Source organism: Muntiacus reevesi, chromosome 10 (genome assembly GCF_963930625.1).
Source record: "Muntiacus reevesi chromosome 10, mMunRee1.1, whole genome shotgun sequence".
In the NCBI taxonomy this organism is placed as follows: domain Eukaryota; kingdom Metazoa; phylum Chordata; class Mammalia; order Artiodactyla; family Cervidae; genus Muntiacus; species Muntiacus reevesi.
The window spans coordinates 22,735,105-22,752,230 of NC_089258.1; the positions used below are offsets into that span (position 1 = coordinate 22,735,105).

The window sequence follows — 17,126 nt, forward strand, 5'->3', positions numbered from 1 at the left end:
CTGACTCTTTGCAACCCCATGGACTGCAGCACACCAGGCCTCCCTGTCCATCACCAACTCCGGGGGTTTATTCAAACTCATGCCCATTAAGTTGGTGATGCCATCCAACCATCTCATCCTCTGTCATCCCCTTCTCCTCCTGCCCTCAATCTTTCCCAGCATCAGGGTCTTATCGATTGAGTCTGTTCTTTGCATCAGGTGGCCAAAAGTATTGGAGTTTCAGCTTCAACATCAATCCTTCCAATGAATATTCAGGACTGATTTTCTTTAGGATGGACTGGTTGGATCTCCTTGCAGATCAAGGGACTCTCAAAAGTCTTCTCCAGCACCACAGTTCAAAAGCATCACGCTCAGCTTTCATTATAGTCCAACTCTCACATCCATACATGACTACTGGAAAAACCATAGCCTTGACTAGATGGACCTTTGTTGGCAAAGTAATGTCTCTGCTTTTTAATATGCTGTCTAGGTCTATCATAACTTTCCTTCCATGGAGTAAGTGTCTTTTAATTTCATGGTAGCCGTCACCATCTGCAGTGATTTTGGAGCCCAAAAAAATAAAGTATGTCACTGTCCCCACTGTTATTGCCACATAATGAAGTTAACAATTTATTGCGATGTGTGCATATAATGCCCTGCTGGACACATTGGCTGTCCCAGTCATTCCTCATCACTGTAATACACACATTCAGTTTAAAATATTCAAGACCAGCATGAGTGAGCTTTTTCATTCATTCTCTTATTCAATTTATTATTTCAACTTATGTTTTATATGACTTTAGAATTTAATATTATACCTGAAATCTATCTGAAATTATCAGTTGTCACTTTCTCTAATTCTTTAAAGAGTTGTCTGCAAACTGCTATTTAACTCTCCATCTCTCCAACATAGTTTTTTAATACAACTGTGAAGCCTCAGGGGTTTTCAGTTTTTTTAAGCCACTGGTCTCTCTATCAGAAAGCTCTCCAACTTGATAATTCTTTAACATTCCTTCTCCAGATTTTTATTGGTGAGATATCCATGTATTTCATAAAGTCAACCAGAGAATCTCTGATTGCCCAGGAGAAAACAATTCTGACTGGAGAATGCTGTTACCTGAACCCCTTACTCCGAAGGATCATAAGATTCATAGGTGAGTACAAGAGGATGTTGTAAAAGCCTCACTTACAGGTAAAACTTACTAAAGACGAACATACTTGATAAAATAACCTAAGCTATGGAAGCACCAGCTTTAAAAGCAAGGGTTGTTTTAGAGTTTTTCTAGGAAGTGCAGAAATTGTGCCTGATCATGGTGCCAACTCAAATATTTCATCCTTAAAGTGAAGTAATACTTACTAAACTGTTTTACAAAAGATTTCAACTTTTTTCCTACACTATATTTATCTGAGATTCCCTCAGGACATATATTTTAGTATTGACTGGATATTGCCATATACTCTTTAGCTGAATCAGGCAAGGGGGTGGGCCATCAGAGAACACCAATAAAATGAACTTAGAAATAATCAAATTTCCTGGGAAAAAAAAAAGTTTCCTACCTAGTAATTCTATTATGCAGGGAACTTTTAAAAGTATGGGAAATCACATCCATCAGTTTCTTGAAAATCATGCCTTTCCAAAGTTGGAAAACAAAGAGTTTTTCTAGTGTTTATGACAAAGAATAATTAAGACACTTTCTATATCCCTCCTTCTAGGACTTTTATAAAAATCCTGAGGGGATATGAATAATGATCACAGATATAGGAATGAATGTGTATATGGGTAAATGTGGGAATATAGATCTCACAGAGTTCCTACACAGTGAGTCCTCAGTAAATAATTATTAGTATTCTAATGAGACCTGCAAATTACCTACTGGCCAGGTGCTTGTGGGAGCCAAGATAAAACTCTGAACATATCAATATGGTGTTAATACAAGTCATGATACCATTTAGAACATAGAGAACTGACAGCTGAGAAGGTGAGGTCCAGAAGACACATGCTCTCAACTCCTTTGATTATTCTTAATCCTTTTCTTCCTATGGACGGAAGGGTTCAATTTCCTCAAGTCATGAGCAAAGGATCACAGCACAATCAAATGTGCCGTAAATTCATGCACCCCTATGTTCACTGTAGCACTATTTATTAATATATATGATAGCCAAGACATGAAAACAACCTAAATGTCCATCAACAGAGCAATGGATAAAGGAGGTGTGGTACATGTATACAATGGAATATTACTCAGCCATTAAAAAGAATGACATAATGCCAGTAACATGGTTGGACCTAGAGATTATCATACTAAGCCAGAAAGAGAAAGACAAATGCCATGTGGTATCACTTACAAATGGAATCTGAAATACAACACAAATGGAATACCTATGAAACAAAAACAGACTTAGATATAGAAAATGGACTTGTGGTTGCCGAGGTGGGGAGGGTGGAGGCAAAGACTGGGAGTTTGGAATTAGCAGATGCAAACTATGATACATAGGATGGATAAACAGCAAGGCCCTACTGTATAGCACAGGGAACTATAATATATCCAACATCCTGTGATAAACCATAATGGAAGAGAATATGAAAAGAATATATACATATGTGTATAAATATGTCACTTTGCTATACAACAAAAATTAAACAATAGTATAAATCAATTATACCTTAATAAAATTTAAAAACTATATGCAGTAACTTCTAACATTGGCATGGAAGTGAGGGAAGTAGTAGAGTGGGAGGCCTAAGAAAACCTAAAAGAAGCAACATTTAACATTCAAATAGTCTTTGGCATTTGCTGACATTTGCAGAATGACCTGTGGGAATCTGCAACAGGCTCACTGGGTTTACCCTGATCCATATGATGCCTTCACTACTACTCATTCCAAACAATAGCGTCTTTCAAAGACATCCAGAATTTGGCCACTTGTTACCAGAGTGGCTTCAAGGAATAAAGAGGAGAGTAAAGAATATTTATTACACAGAGCACTGGACTAGTCACTTTATAATTTCTTTGATCCACCCAACACCCTTTAAGGTAGATTATAGTTCTAACTGTGCAGACAAAGAAGTTGATATAAAATGAGATAAAGTCACTATTCCCAAGGACTGTGTGTGTGTGTGTAAGGCTAATAATACCTATACTGTGAACATGAAAAATACTATGATAAAGAGCTTGACACCTAGTTTTTAAAAGATGATGGTAATCATTTACTTTTAACTTTTCACTGCATGACTTTGCTCTCAATGGGTTCAGTTACTCACAGTCAGCCATGGTCCCAAAAGGCTCCAGAAATAATTCCTAAGTTTTAAATCACTCTCCATTCTGAGTATGTTGAAATCTTGCACCATCCTGCTCGGTCATGAATTTTCTCTCTGTCCAAAGGGTCCTACCTGTCTGTCAGTCACTTAGTGGCCCTCTGGTTATCACCTTGACTATCATTATATTGCAGGGCTAAGTTCAGGTAACCCTTGCTGTACTTAGTAATGGCCTCAAAATGCAAGAGAAGTGATGCTGGCAATTTGGATATGCCAAAGAAAAGCCATAAAGTGCTTTAAGTGAAAAGGGAAAGGTTCTCAACTTAATAAGAAGAATCATATGCTGAGGATGAACAGTAAGAACAGATCTTTTGTTTGTGAAATTATGAAGGAAAAAGGAATATGTGCTAGTTCTGCTGTCACATTTCAAACTGCAAAAGTTACAGCCACAGTACGTGGTAAATATTTAGTTAAGACAGAAAAGGCATTACATTTGTACAGTAAGATAATCTGAGAGAGACTATATTCACCTAACTTTTATTACTGTAAATGTTCTATTTTGTTATTAGTTGTTGTTAATATCTTAGTGTACCTAATTTATAAATTAAACTTTGTTATAGGTATGTATGTATCAGAAAAACATGATATAGCATTTGGTATGATCCATGCTTTCAGGCATCTACTGGGGGTCTTGAATGTATCCCCATGGATAAGGGGGACTCTTGCAATTTGTGATCCCTTGGAGAGGAGGGACTGTATCTTTCGTGCTTTGTATCAATAGCATATTGTAAAATGCCTGTCACATAGTAGGTTTTCCATAATTTTTCTGGAGGGGTAAAGAGCAAAACTAAACTGTGTTAAATCACAGATTTACCTAAAATTGCTTTCATAAATACTGATTCTTAAATATTCATTTGCCACCTGTTTAATTAACTTTTGGGACATCCTAGGTGGCTCAGATGGTAAAGTGTCTGCCTACAATGCGGGAGACCCAGGTTCAATCCCTGGGTCAGGAAGATCCTCTGGAGAAGGAAATGGCAACCCACTCCAGTACTCTTGCCTGGAAAATCCCATGGACAGAGGAGCATGGTAGGCTACAGTCCACAGGGTCGCAGAGTCAGACATGAGTAAGCAACTTCACTTTCACTTTCTAATTAACTTTTTACCTCTCTTAGCTTAGTTCTGGAAAATTAAGGTATATAAATAAGGCAATTTCTAAGAGAGATTCAAAAGTCTATTCTGACTTTTCATATAGGAGAAGTGAACGTGGAGGGAGGGGTTTATCTTGAGATGGGTAACTTTGTCGTAGTATCTGTGGATTTTTTTAATAAGAGTTTTTCTTATTTTCTTATTCAAGTATACTACTTGAAATAAAGATCCTTTAAATGGAGATGTTTCCTTTGAAAAAGTTAAAGTATAATAAGGTATTAATCAAAATGTATTAGAAATATTATTGTAAGTTGCTTAACAGTCTTTTCCTCTAGCCCAAGAGCCTGCAAAATGTATACTATGCAATTGATATTAGAAAATGATAACTATTCCTATGAGCTGAAATGGCATGACTTTCCTCTTGCAGTTTGTATAATTATCCTAAAACCCATTACAAATAGTGTTTCCTAACAAGTACAATCAGTTTCACATTGCAAAAATGGCCAATTAACTAGCAAAATATTTTTAAACAAAATAATGCTTTATTCTATCACAGATGAGAAAAAACGTGGGATTCTAGTGCATTTCTAGTGAGGGTAAGTCGATATACCCTTTCTGCACAGCAGTTTGACAGTATATTTCAATAGCCTTAAAATAATCATTCTTTTTAACTCAAAAGTCTATTTTAAATAATCTATCCTAAGGAAATAATTGGAAATATAAATCACTTTTTATGGACTAAAATCACTAAATTTTAAGTGAGAAAATGACAATGGCCAAGTCAAAGGGAAAACATTCAAATTAAGTCATCTTGTCCTACAGACAAATGCTCACTGTGTTGACCTTGACGGAAAGGATTGAACTCCTCTGATTCCCAAATCCAACAATAACTTTTTTCCCAGGGTCTTCATTATAAGGAAGATGAAACACCCTCACAGATAAAGAAAACTTGTGATTACAAAAAAGGAAATGTCTGGGAGTAACAGCTAAATACCACCATGCATAAAGTAAACAACAAGGATTTACTGAATAGCACAGGGAACTATATTCAATATCTTATAATAACCGATAACAGAAAAGAACCTGTAAATATATATATATAACTGAAACACATTACTGTATACCTAAAACTAATGCAATATGACGCATCAACTCTACTTCAACAAGCAAAAAGAAGTCTCCAGGCTTTAGCTGTAAATCCTCAGAGTTAATTTCTGTACTCATTTCCAAACTAGTATATAGTTTCTCACACTGTGTTACATGACGTGGGAAGGGAGAAAAGGAATTGACTGAACGAACAAACTTGACCAACCTTTTATCAAAGCAAATGTTGTCAAATTAATAACACTTATTTAGGCTTCTCCCTTTCATTTTTTCCTCTCCATTGCTTTCCCTTCCTATACCAGTTCCTTGGGTATGCATTAAACTGAACAACAATACACAGGCTTTAAGTTCTAAAAAGATATAAACCTCTACATTCTCTTTTCAGAAACAAAAACAAACTAAGGAAGTCATAATTAAATTCCTTTCATTCACAAATATACTTGAGTAAGCATATCTTGTAAATATTGATTATTTAATAATAGCTTGTTTGTTTAAAACTGAAAAGTATGGATAAAAATATTAGAATTTGATGAGGGTTTCTGGTTTATTTGCCTTCTTGAATAACTTTCTTTTGGGTTAAAGAAAAAACGGATCCAAATATACCAAGATTAGATTGTCTATTAGCACCTAAAATAGACTGTCATCCAGAAGCTATTTATTATGGGCTTTTCATTTGGGATCACACGATTGCTCCATTATTACTTCTAATAAAACTTTAATTAAATACCAAGTAAGTCTTAGGCCATTTACTTAGGTCATATCTAAGGATTAGGTAGCCATGGACAGACTGGAAAGTACCATGGTAAACAGTTAATTCATGTAACAGTAATTAATTGCCATAAATTAAGTGTGATCTAAATGAAGCATGAATATTTTAAATGCAGCCTCAAAGGTCACAGTGTTTTATGGTTGTAAGAATTGATACCCTGAGACAAGCTTAATGTCAGCCTTTTTGAGAACTAGAAAATCTCAATTGAGATTTAAAATTAAGTTTAGATTTTCTCAATTTAGAAATTCATTTAGATGTACGTTACCTGAAAGGAAACTCCATTTGATTCCATCACTCCATTTTTGTTTGCATTCAGTGTTTATAATTATAAACAGGGGACTGATCATATGTTTAATCTTCAACAATTGTTGGTGTCTGCCATATGCTAAACACTGATTAAGGTGTTGAGAACATATCAGTGAACTGAATAGAGATTTATTTGCTCTCATTGAATTTATATTCTAATGGGGGAAGCTAGGCATTAAACTAAATATATCATAGTATTTGTGTTATGGGGGGAAATAATGTAGAAAAAGGAAATAGGGGGTTTGCAAAGGCAAACATACAATTTTAAGTGGGAAGGAAGAGGCTGTCCTCCAATGAGAATTATCTAGAGTTGGCAGTGCCTTCAGGGCAGGACAATGACCCTCCCGGGAAACTAGGTGCCCAGCGAACTAGCCCAGCTCCACGTGTTGATCATGGAAGTTGACCTTGGCTGGAGAGTTTGAAAGAGAGTGTCAGTGCCCAGGCACCCAACTTTAGTTCTGAGTCCAGAGTAGACCCTAAAACAAACATGTCAAAGACAAGGTAGAGCATGAGCCTATAAGCAGATGGAGATATTTCTAGAACTCAGCAACAAGAACCAGGTTCGAACTCAGGTATATAGCTGAGGAGGCAAAAGCCAGGATGGATCTTAGGAAATAAGTGGAATCTCAGTTTCTGGACCCCGTGAACATCCAGACCACCAGCCTTTGAGACAAAGATGTTTGATGCTTCCCTCTAGGGACCAGGATTGACTCTGGATGCAGGAGAGGGAGGCATGCTGAGGCTGAGAGCCTTGGTTGACTGCGGAGGCATAACCAGGGATCAAGCACAGCTCAGGTCTCAAGAAGGTGTGACGAGGCTGCTTTTGGCGGCTCTGTTCAGTGCGGAGAACAAGTCTCGTCCTCCTTGAATGTCAATCCTCACTGAACCAGAGCATTACAGACCTGAACAAGACTCCTGACCCAGAACTCTACAAGTTACTCTAATTATCAAGAGGAAAGTTATTTAGTCATGAGACTCAAGTGACTCTTTTCCAAGGACCCTTCCCAGCACCAGTGTTTAGAGACTGGACTCAAATAAAAAGACTAATTGAGTGGCTTAGTGCTAACTAGAAGGACTATGTAAAGACCAATGCTTAAGAACGAACTAAAAGAACTAAGACTTGCTGCTTTCTTAATCACTTTGCAGATTAACTTGTGCAAATTCATGACACTTCAGTGAACTTATTTGCTGCAAAGCAGAGTTTCTCTTCCTCAGCACTGTTGACATCTTGGGCCTGTTAGCTCTTTTCTGTACAGGAGGAGCGGACATCCTACATTGCAGAGTGTAGGAAGCACAGGAGCATCCCTGGCCTCCACCCACCAGGTACCAGTAGCGCCCCCTCCCCCATGAGTGACAATCACAAACGTCTCCAAACATTGCAAAATGCCCCCTGGGGACAGGATCCCCCTCAGTCAAAATCCACTGCTATAACGACGATTTCAAAGACTTTTTAAAAGAGTTTTATGAATGTTTATGTTATATAAGATTACACACAACAAAATCAAGCACAGCGAGCTGCAGAAATACTGTCTGGATATCAGAAATGAATCCCAGGGCCTCCCTGGTGGCTGTGGTAGAAGAGTCTGCCTGCCAACGCAGGAGACACAGGTTCAATCCCTGAACTGGGAAGATCCCACCTGCTGCAGAGCAACTAAGCTCCTGTGCCGCAGCTACTGAGCCTGTGCTCTAGAGCCTGGGAGCTGCAACTACTGAGCCCATGTGCCCCAAGTACTGCAGCCTGCAGGCCCTAGAGCCTGTGTTTCACGAGAGAAGCCAGCTCAATAAGTAGCCTGCCCACTGCAACTAGAGAGTAGCCCCCACTCGCCACAACGAGAGGAAAAGTCCTCACAGCAAAGAGGACCCAGCACAGCCAAAGAAAGAAAGAAATGACTCCCAACAACTGATAAAGGGCAGTTTCAAAGTTTTCTATGATTAAAAAATAATAATAAAATTTGCAAAATATGCAAATATCAAATCACACTGTATACCTGAAATTAATACAATGCTACATGTCACTCACACCTTAATTTTAAAAAGTTATAAGTGCATGTTTTGGAAATGATTTAAATTATTACATTAAATCATCATAAAAGTGAATGAGAAATGCTGATGCAGAGAGCAACAGTACCAGCTCAGGATGGCTGGTCACCAATAGGGCTGGCAGCTGCCTGCTGATGGAACTTGAGGCTGGTCAGGTGGTGGGAATAGGGGTGGATTCAGATCAACAGCTTTGGCTTTAGAAACTTATAAATATGAATCAGAAAGAGCAGATTTGAAGGCTGGAAGCCCTCCAGGCTTTGATTTCCTATTTTTAGGTTCCTTGATAGATAAGGAATCTAAAATCTTCCCTCTCCACCTTTAGTTTGTATCTAGGTGTACTTTCTAGTACATCATGCAAAACACCGGGCTGGATGAATCACAAGCTGGAAATCAAGACTGACAGGAGAAATATCAACAACCTCAGATATGCAGATGATACCACCCTAATGGCAGAAAGTAAAGAGGAACTAAAGAGCCTCTTGATGAAGGTGAAAAAGCTGGCTTAAAACTCAACATTCAAAAAACTAAGATCGTGGCACTCACTCCCATCACTTCATGGCAAATAGATGGGAAAAAGAGGAAACAGTAACAGATTTTATTTTCTTGGGCTCCAAAACCACTGCAGACATGAAATTAAAGATGCTTACTCCTTGGAAGGAAAGCTATGCCAAACCTAGACAGTGTATTAAAAAGCAGAGACATTACTTTGCCACCAAAGTTCTATGTAGCATATTAAAAAGTAGAGACATCACTTTGCTGACAAAGGTCCATATAGTCAAAGCTATGGTTTTTCCAGTAGTCATGTATGGATGTGAGAGTTGGACCATAAAGAAGGCTGAGTACCAAAGAACTGATGCTTTTGAATTGTGCTGGAGAAGACTCTTGAGGGTCCCTCAGACTGCAAGGAGATCAAACCAGTTGATCCTAAAGGAAATCAAGCCTGAATATTCATTGGAAGGACTGTTGCTGAAGTTCTAATACTTTGGCCACATGCGGTGAAGAGCCAGGGGTGGGCAAAGGATGAAATGATTGGGTAACATCACCAACTCAATGGACATGAATCTGAGCAAACTCCAGGAGATGGTGGAGGACAGAGGAGCCTGGCGTACTGCAGGCCATGGCGTTGCAGAGCCGGGACCACTGCGCACACAGCACGCACACAACAGGAGTGAGAGAGGAAGCAGATCCTGAGAGAGGAAGCCCTGAGGTGCTGTCCTGAGTGAAGAGGAGTAAAGTCCCTCTTGTTGAGATAGAACCATCTTCCCAAGAAATGGTGCAGCTTTGGGGACCTCCCTGACAGTGCAGTGGTTAAGACCGCACACTTCCAGTGCAGAGGGCACAGGTTTGATCCCTGGTTGGGTAACTAAGATGCCACATGACATGTGGCGTGGCCAAAAGTAGACTTTTTTAAAAATCAGACAACTTTATACTTTGGCGGAGCACAAGTCTATTGGTTTGCTCTTTCATTTATAAAAACATTTGGGAGGTTTTCTGGCTGATAACTCTTCCTCTTCCTTCGCCATGATGCATAGTTATAGTAATGACAGAGTGTTGTTTAAACACCACCAGCTCCTCATATTTTAAAGGTGTTTTATTAATACAAAGAATGAATAACAGAGTCAAATATATGTTTGAGTTTGTTAGAATCAGTCTTCTTATCTCCTTCTGTCTTAAAATTACTTTATAATCAACTTATTTGAAATATCCTTCAGTTATAAAAATAGTCACTAATATATAAATTTCACAATGTACAAAATGGTTTTACAACTATTTTCTGTGATTTTTCAATAATAACCCAGTGATTTAGGACTATTTAAAGCATCTAAATAAATAAAACCTCTTATAAGGTAACTGAAGTTTAGATTACTTGATTTACATTAAATTTATTCTTTTGATTAAAACCATGATATCAAGACAAGTAGACTGCTGTCAGCTTTTCATGTTTCTGTGACTTACATAGGAAAGAGCCCCCAGAATCTTTGTTTTGGGAACCCCTGAAATTAACTATCTAAGGAACTGACTTATTCAGTCCTGTTAGACACTTCCTTTCGAAACAATATTTGATGTGTATAAATCAATTTGCACTGATTGTTTCTAGTATAACAAGAACACTAAGTCAGATTCATTGCTAAAGTGATGAGAAAAATGTCTCATTCAGTGATGACATGTCTTAGGTATTCTACCATCTTCTTGTTGGAAAATTGTTGGCCAAAAATAGAGGAATTCTTTTTCTGAGTTGACAAGGCAAACATTTCATCAGGGAAATGCTCTAAATCCTTGCCTCTTAGTGCATAAATGAGAACTAAAGTCCTTTTTTTCACAGCCTAATGCCTATCTCTATATGTATATATATTTTTAAGTACATAAAAATATAAGCTTAGAGGGTTGTGAATAAGAGTTTGGATCTAGAGCCATAGGTATTTAGTGTCTAATCCCAGCTCTTCTATTCCCATCACATGGACTTCCCTGATGACTCAGCGGTAAAGAATTGGCCTGCCGATGCAGGAGACATGGGTTCGATCCCTGGTCTGGGAAGATCCCCTGGAGAAGGAAATGGCAACCCACTCCAGTATTCTTGCCTGGGAAATCCCTTGGACAGAGAAGCCTGGCAGGCTATAGTCCATAGGGTCCAAAGTGTCAGAGACAACTTAAAGAGACTAAAAACAAACCCAGCTCTTCTACTTACTAGCTGTGTGAACGTGGTCAAATTAGTTGATCTCTCTGTGCCTCACTTTCCTCATCTGTAAAATGGAGATAATGGTGTCTACCTCAAAGAGTTGTGGTGGACTAATATTTCCAAGCACTTAGATTAATACTGAGCACATTCTAAGCACCATGTATTAGCTACCTTGTTACCATCATTAGCTCGTATCTATGGCAGTCTTATTTAAACATCTATCTCATCAGCTTAGTACACCTTGCAAGGAAATGAGATGAACATGGTAACTGCAGATAAAATATCTTCATTAGGAATTTTCCAGTTTGAATAAAACATGTTAAGGAGAAGAAAACATTTCGCTATCTCTCCTTTTTCTAAAGACATCATTGTTTCCTGAAGGAATGGTCTTCACAGCTGGATGACTTTCTCCACTGAGATTTTCCACTAGGGATCTCCACATGGCAACAGGAGAAGCAAAAAGGAGCTACGTTCATTTCTTCATATCTTATATTCCATTTACAATGGCGCTTTTATGAAAGATGCAATCTAGAATGAAGACCCAGTGATTGCATCAGAATATATTTTGAGGAAAGTTGAACATAAGAATTCCTTAGAGGTCCCCTTTCCACTGTCAAAAATGGCATTGGTGACCCTATTCCTCTTGCTTGTACCTGTATGTAGGATAAGACTGTCATCAATTTTCCCACTAAAATAAAGACCAGGACTTGATTTAAGGGTATGTTTTCTTGTTTTGTTGGGGTTTTTTTTAACATCATGGTGGGAAAACTACAACAAAAGATTCATAAAGCTGGTTAATTTCTGAAAGTGAGAAAATATTCAAGCATTCTTAATCTCAAACAGTATGGTGCCTAAGTGTGCTAAGTCGCTTCAGTCATGTGCAAGTCTTTGGGCCCTGTGGGCTACAACCTGCCAGGCTCCTCTGTCCATGGGGATTCTCTAGGCAAGATACTGGACTTAGTTTCCATGCCCTCCTCCAGGGGGTCTTCCCAACCCAGGGATTGAACCCATACCTCTTACATCTCCTGCGTTGGCAGGCAGGTTCTTTACCACTAGCACCACCTGGAAGCCCTTTCATTACCTTGATTTGCTAGCATAGACAGAAGAGCCATTCTCTTCTAGAAATGTTTAATGAGAGTCTGAGAACATATGTTGAGGAAGAACTAAGATCCTCTCCCCTTTTCAGGGAGTAGTACTACCACTCTAACCCAGATAACTTGTTTTTATGTCTTTTCCACTATTCTTTCAAAATTCTATGTGTTAGTTTCTCCACATAAAAAACATATAGGAGTCATGCTTTCATATGTGCACGTGTTAATATTTAAACTGACAACCATTGCACCTTCTCAGAATCAGAAATGGGGCAATGTGTCTCAAAGATGTTCATGTCTACATAAAACTGCCCAAGTGCATCATGACTTCCAGATTTCTTGTGCTTCATAAACATCCACAGGAAGAAATCTCTCCCCTGCATATGTGATGTGGGCCTTCATATTCCAAATTAAGGATATTTTCTCATTCTTGCTGTATTGAAAAGGGAGAGTGATTTGATTTCCAAATTATGATTTACAAGTTTTCTGAGTCTTGAGACACTTAGAAAGACCCAGTTTTCAATTCTAAGCAGCTAGCACTCTACTGGATCTTGTGGCATTTATTAAAAAGAGAAATGGTCCCTACCTCTTACATGCTAAGTGGTTTGATCTCAACCCCATGTTCAACAGAGTCAGGGATGTGAGACCCAACAGAAGTGAGACAATTGGACAAGTTTCTATGCTCTTTTACTGTCTTCTCCTGTCAGTCTTCTCTGAAATCTCTTCTGCAGTTGATTCATTGATTCCACAAATGTCTATTAAGTGCTTACTGTGTGCCAAGTTTGATGCTAGGTGCTTGGATACAGGATTGAGCAAAAAATAGATGTGTTCTCTGCTCTTTACAGCGTGCATATTCTACAGTTCTAATGGGAGAGATGGACATTATTGAATAATCGCATATAAGAGGTACAAAAAAGAATAGTGGTACAATACTAGTCTAAAATAGTATTTTTACTCACTCACCTAGGGTCAATTAATCTACAACAGAGAGGCAAGAATATACAATGGAGAAATGACACTCTTCTCTAAGTGCTGGGAAAGCTGGACAGCGACATGTAAAAGAATGAAATTAGAACATTCTCTAATACCACACACCAAAATAAACTCAAAACGGATTAAAGTCCTAAATGTAACACCAGATACTATAAAACTCCTATAGGAAAATATAGGCAGAACATTTTGGACATATACTGCAGCAATACCTATCTGGATAGAGGAAAACAAAAACCAGAAATGAACAAATGGTACCTAATAAACTTAAAAGCTTTTGCAGAGCAAAAAAGAAACCGTAAACAAAATAAAAAGAGAACCCACAGAATGGGAGAAAATACTTGAAAATGAAGCAACGGACAAGGTATTAATCTCCAAAATATACAAACAGCTCGTGTGGCTCTGTCAAAAATAAATAAATAAGTGGGCAAAGGGGTTTCCCTGGTGGCTCAGTGGTAAGGAATCCGCCCGCCAGTGCAGGAGACATGGGTTTGATCCCTGGTCTGGGAAGATCCCACATGCCATGAACCCGTGCACCACAACTATTAAGCCTGTGTTCTATAGCCTGGGAGCCACAGCTACTTAAACTCTCACGTCCTAGAGTCTATGCTCCACAACAAAAGAGGCCACCTCAATGAGAAGCCTGACCACTGCAATTAGAGAGCAGCCTTCTCTTCCTGCAACTTAGAGAAAAGTTTATGTAGCAGCGAAGACCCAGCACAGTCAAAAAATTTTTTTAATTACTAAATGAATTTTTAAAAATTTAAATGTTTTAAAAATGGGCAAATCTCTAAGTAGATATTTCTCCAAAGAAGACACAGAGATGGCCAAAAAGCACATGAAAAGATGCTCAGCATCACTAATTATCAGAGAAATACAAATCACAACTGCAGTGAGGTATCATCACACATCCATCAGAACAGCCATCATCAAAAAGTCTACAAACAGTAAATGCTGGAGATGGTGTGGAGAAAAGGAAACCCTCCTACACTGCTGGTGGGAATGTAAGTTGATGAAGCCACTATAGAGAATAGCACGGAGTTTTTAAAACCTGAAAATAGAGTCCCCATATAATCCAAGAATCCCACTCCTAGGCATATATACAGAGAAAAATATAATTCAAAATGATATTTGCACCCCAGTGTTCACAGTAGCAATATTCAGAATAACCAAGACATATGTGCTCAGTTACTCAGCTGTGGCTGAATCTTTGCAACCCCATGGACAGTGGCCCACCAGACTCCTTTGTCCATGGGATATTTTCAAGCAAGGATACTGAAGTGGGTTGCCATTTCCTACTCTAAGACATGGAAGCAACCTAAATGCCCATCAGCCAATGAAAGATGTGGTACATATATACAATGGAATACTACTCAGCCATAGAAAAGAATGAAATAATGCCATTTGCAGCAACATGAATGGATGTAGAGAATATTATGCTAAGTGAAGTAAGCTGGATAAAACAAATATCATATGATATCACTTATATGTGAAATTTAAAAAGAAAAAATGATACAAATGAACTTATTTACAAAACAGGGGACAGACTCACATACTTACAAAATAAACTTATGGTTACCAAGTGGGAAAAGGGGAGATAAATTAGGAGTTCGAGGTTAATACATACACACTACTATACATAAAGCAGATAACCAACAAGGTTCTACTGTATAGCACAGAGAACTATATTCTGTATTTTGTAATAACTTGTAAGGGAAAATAACCTGAAAATATATAACTGAAATCACTTGGCTGTACACTTAAAATTAATACAACATTGTAAACTGTACTTCAAAAAACTTCATAAACCCAAAAAATATGCTTTATATATAGCAGTTGTGAATTTGAGAAACTCAAATATGCAAATATTTCATAGTTCTTGTTTTTATTTTTTAAGTGAGATGCAATTTACATACCACAAAATTTACCCTTTAAAGTGTTCGGTTTGGTGGTTTTTAATATATTCACAAAGTTATACAACTACCAGCACTGTTTAATTCTAGAAAATTTCTTCATCCCTCCCCAAATACCAATACCTATTAGCAGTCACCCACTGTTTTTCCCTTCTCCCCAGACCCTGATGTTCACTGTTCTGCTATCTGTGAATTTGCCTGTTTTAGGCATTTCATATAAATTGATCATACAAGGTAAAAAAAAATAAGAGCAGCTTTTTCCCCAAGATCCCATGTGATATGTGATTATTTCTGCCTCTTCAGGTTTAGGTGGGGCAAGATCTATACATTCTGTTTTCCTCAACGGAAAGAACAGAATGACTTGCTCCCGGTCCAACCTTCAGAGCTTAAGCCTGAGAGCAGGTTGGCACGCACAGCACTGAGTCCCATTCCAAATCAGCAGGTTTCCTGCTGGAGCTCCTCAGCTACTGAACTGGCATCTCCTCCTACCCTCAGTGCCATGACAATGCAGTGCACGCAAAGCTATGGCGCCCCGCACATGCTGCTGTCTACCGCATGCAGGTCTAAATCTCTCAGAAGCAAGATGCCAGCACCAGGGCCCCTGCCACTGCCTGCCTAGCTCTTGTCCCGGAGCGTGTCTCTAAGTACATTTAACAGAGCAAGGGGGCAAAGGAACTCATCCGTGGCAAAGTCACAGAGCAGAACTCATCCAGTGGAGTGACAGCATCCCTGTCTTCTGAGCGATCTAAATCCTGGATCTCTGAGTAGGGGGCAGACAAGAGAGAAAGGAAATCTCCCTAGGTTTTCTTCCATGATGGATCTGCAGAGAGAAGCTAGGGTTTTTCATGAGGTAAAACCTTGTGTGTGTGTGCACATGTGAAAAAGGGAGACAGACAGAAATCCTCACTGATTATCCCTTTGAGCTGGCACTCTGAATTTCCATCTTTTTTTCACTGTCATCATGTATTTTCAGTTGAAAAGTGTTCTGTTAGAGTCTGGCAGCAAAGTGCCATTTTAAACTGGAAAATCGCACACTTGCAATTTAATATAGAATAATTGGCCTTCAGTTCAGAGGCTCCACCTCCAGGTCACAGGTTCTTTGTGGCTAAAACGAAATATTCCTTCCTTTGCTCATCCCATCAGCCCCTGCTAATTATTACTCTGTGGTCTGGGTCTAGGCTTCCTAATGAAGGCTTCCTGTGTGTCTTTCTCAGCAGCGAGCAGTCTGATTTCTGTATTTTGACCAGTTCTTTGTTTGGGAGGCAAAAAGACATCCTGATAGGAGCCCTTGTTAGCATTCGCCAGCACCCCAGTTACCTGTGGCCAAGAAGATCTTTGTCATGCGTGCTTCCTACTTACATCACTGCTTCCCCTACAACCTTCTCAGCTGAATAAAAGGATGGAACCCTGAACTGATCCCATGACAAGGAGCGGGTCACAGTTTCACCTCTGTGTCCTCATTTACCAGTGATGAAAGATCCTGATTTGTCCAAAGAATCCAGGTAAAACCCTGAGAGGGAGGAGAAAGGATTTTTAACACTTTCATCTTCCTTTCTTCATCCTTTGACTTGCCTGATGTGTGTCAGATTCTTTTAGGCCACAAAGTGGCAGCAAGCTCAGGTTACCATGGTGATCCATGTCATCAAAACAGGGACCATATAACGATAACCCTATATGCAAAACAGAAAAAGAAACAGATGTACAGAACAGACTTTCGAACTCTGTGAGAGAAGGCGAGGGTGGGATGTTTCGAGAGAACAGCATCAAAACATGTATATTATCTGGGGTAGAACAGATCACCAGCCCAGGTTGGATGTATGAGACAAGTGCTCGGGCCTGGTGCACTGGGAAG

The 17,126-nt window shown here is 38.9% G+C and overlaps 1 protein-coding gene across 3 annotated transcripts in view; it reads left to right on the forward strand.

The window, feature by feature from the left end:
- The window catches only part of PLPPR1 (phospholipid phosphatase related 1), a 183,050-nt gene that overhangs the window by 147,952 nt on the left and 17,972 nt on the right, over positions 1-17,126 (forward strand). For all 3 annotated transcript variants that reach the window (XM_065947184.1, XM_065947188.1, XM_065947187.1), the window contains exon 4: positions 1,001-1,133. In XM_065947184.1, coding sequence (XP_065803256.1) covers positions 1,001-1,133 — 133 coding nt within the window. The remainder of the gene's footprint in view (positions 1-1,000; positions 1,134-17,126) is intronic.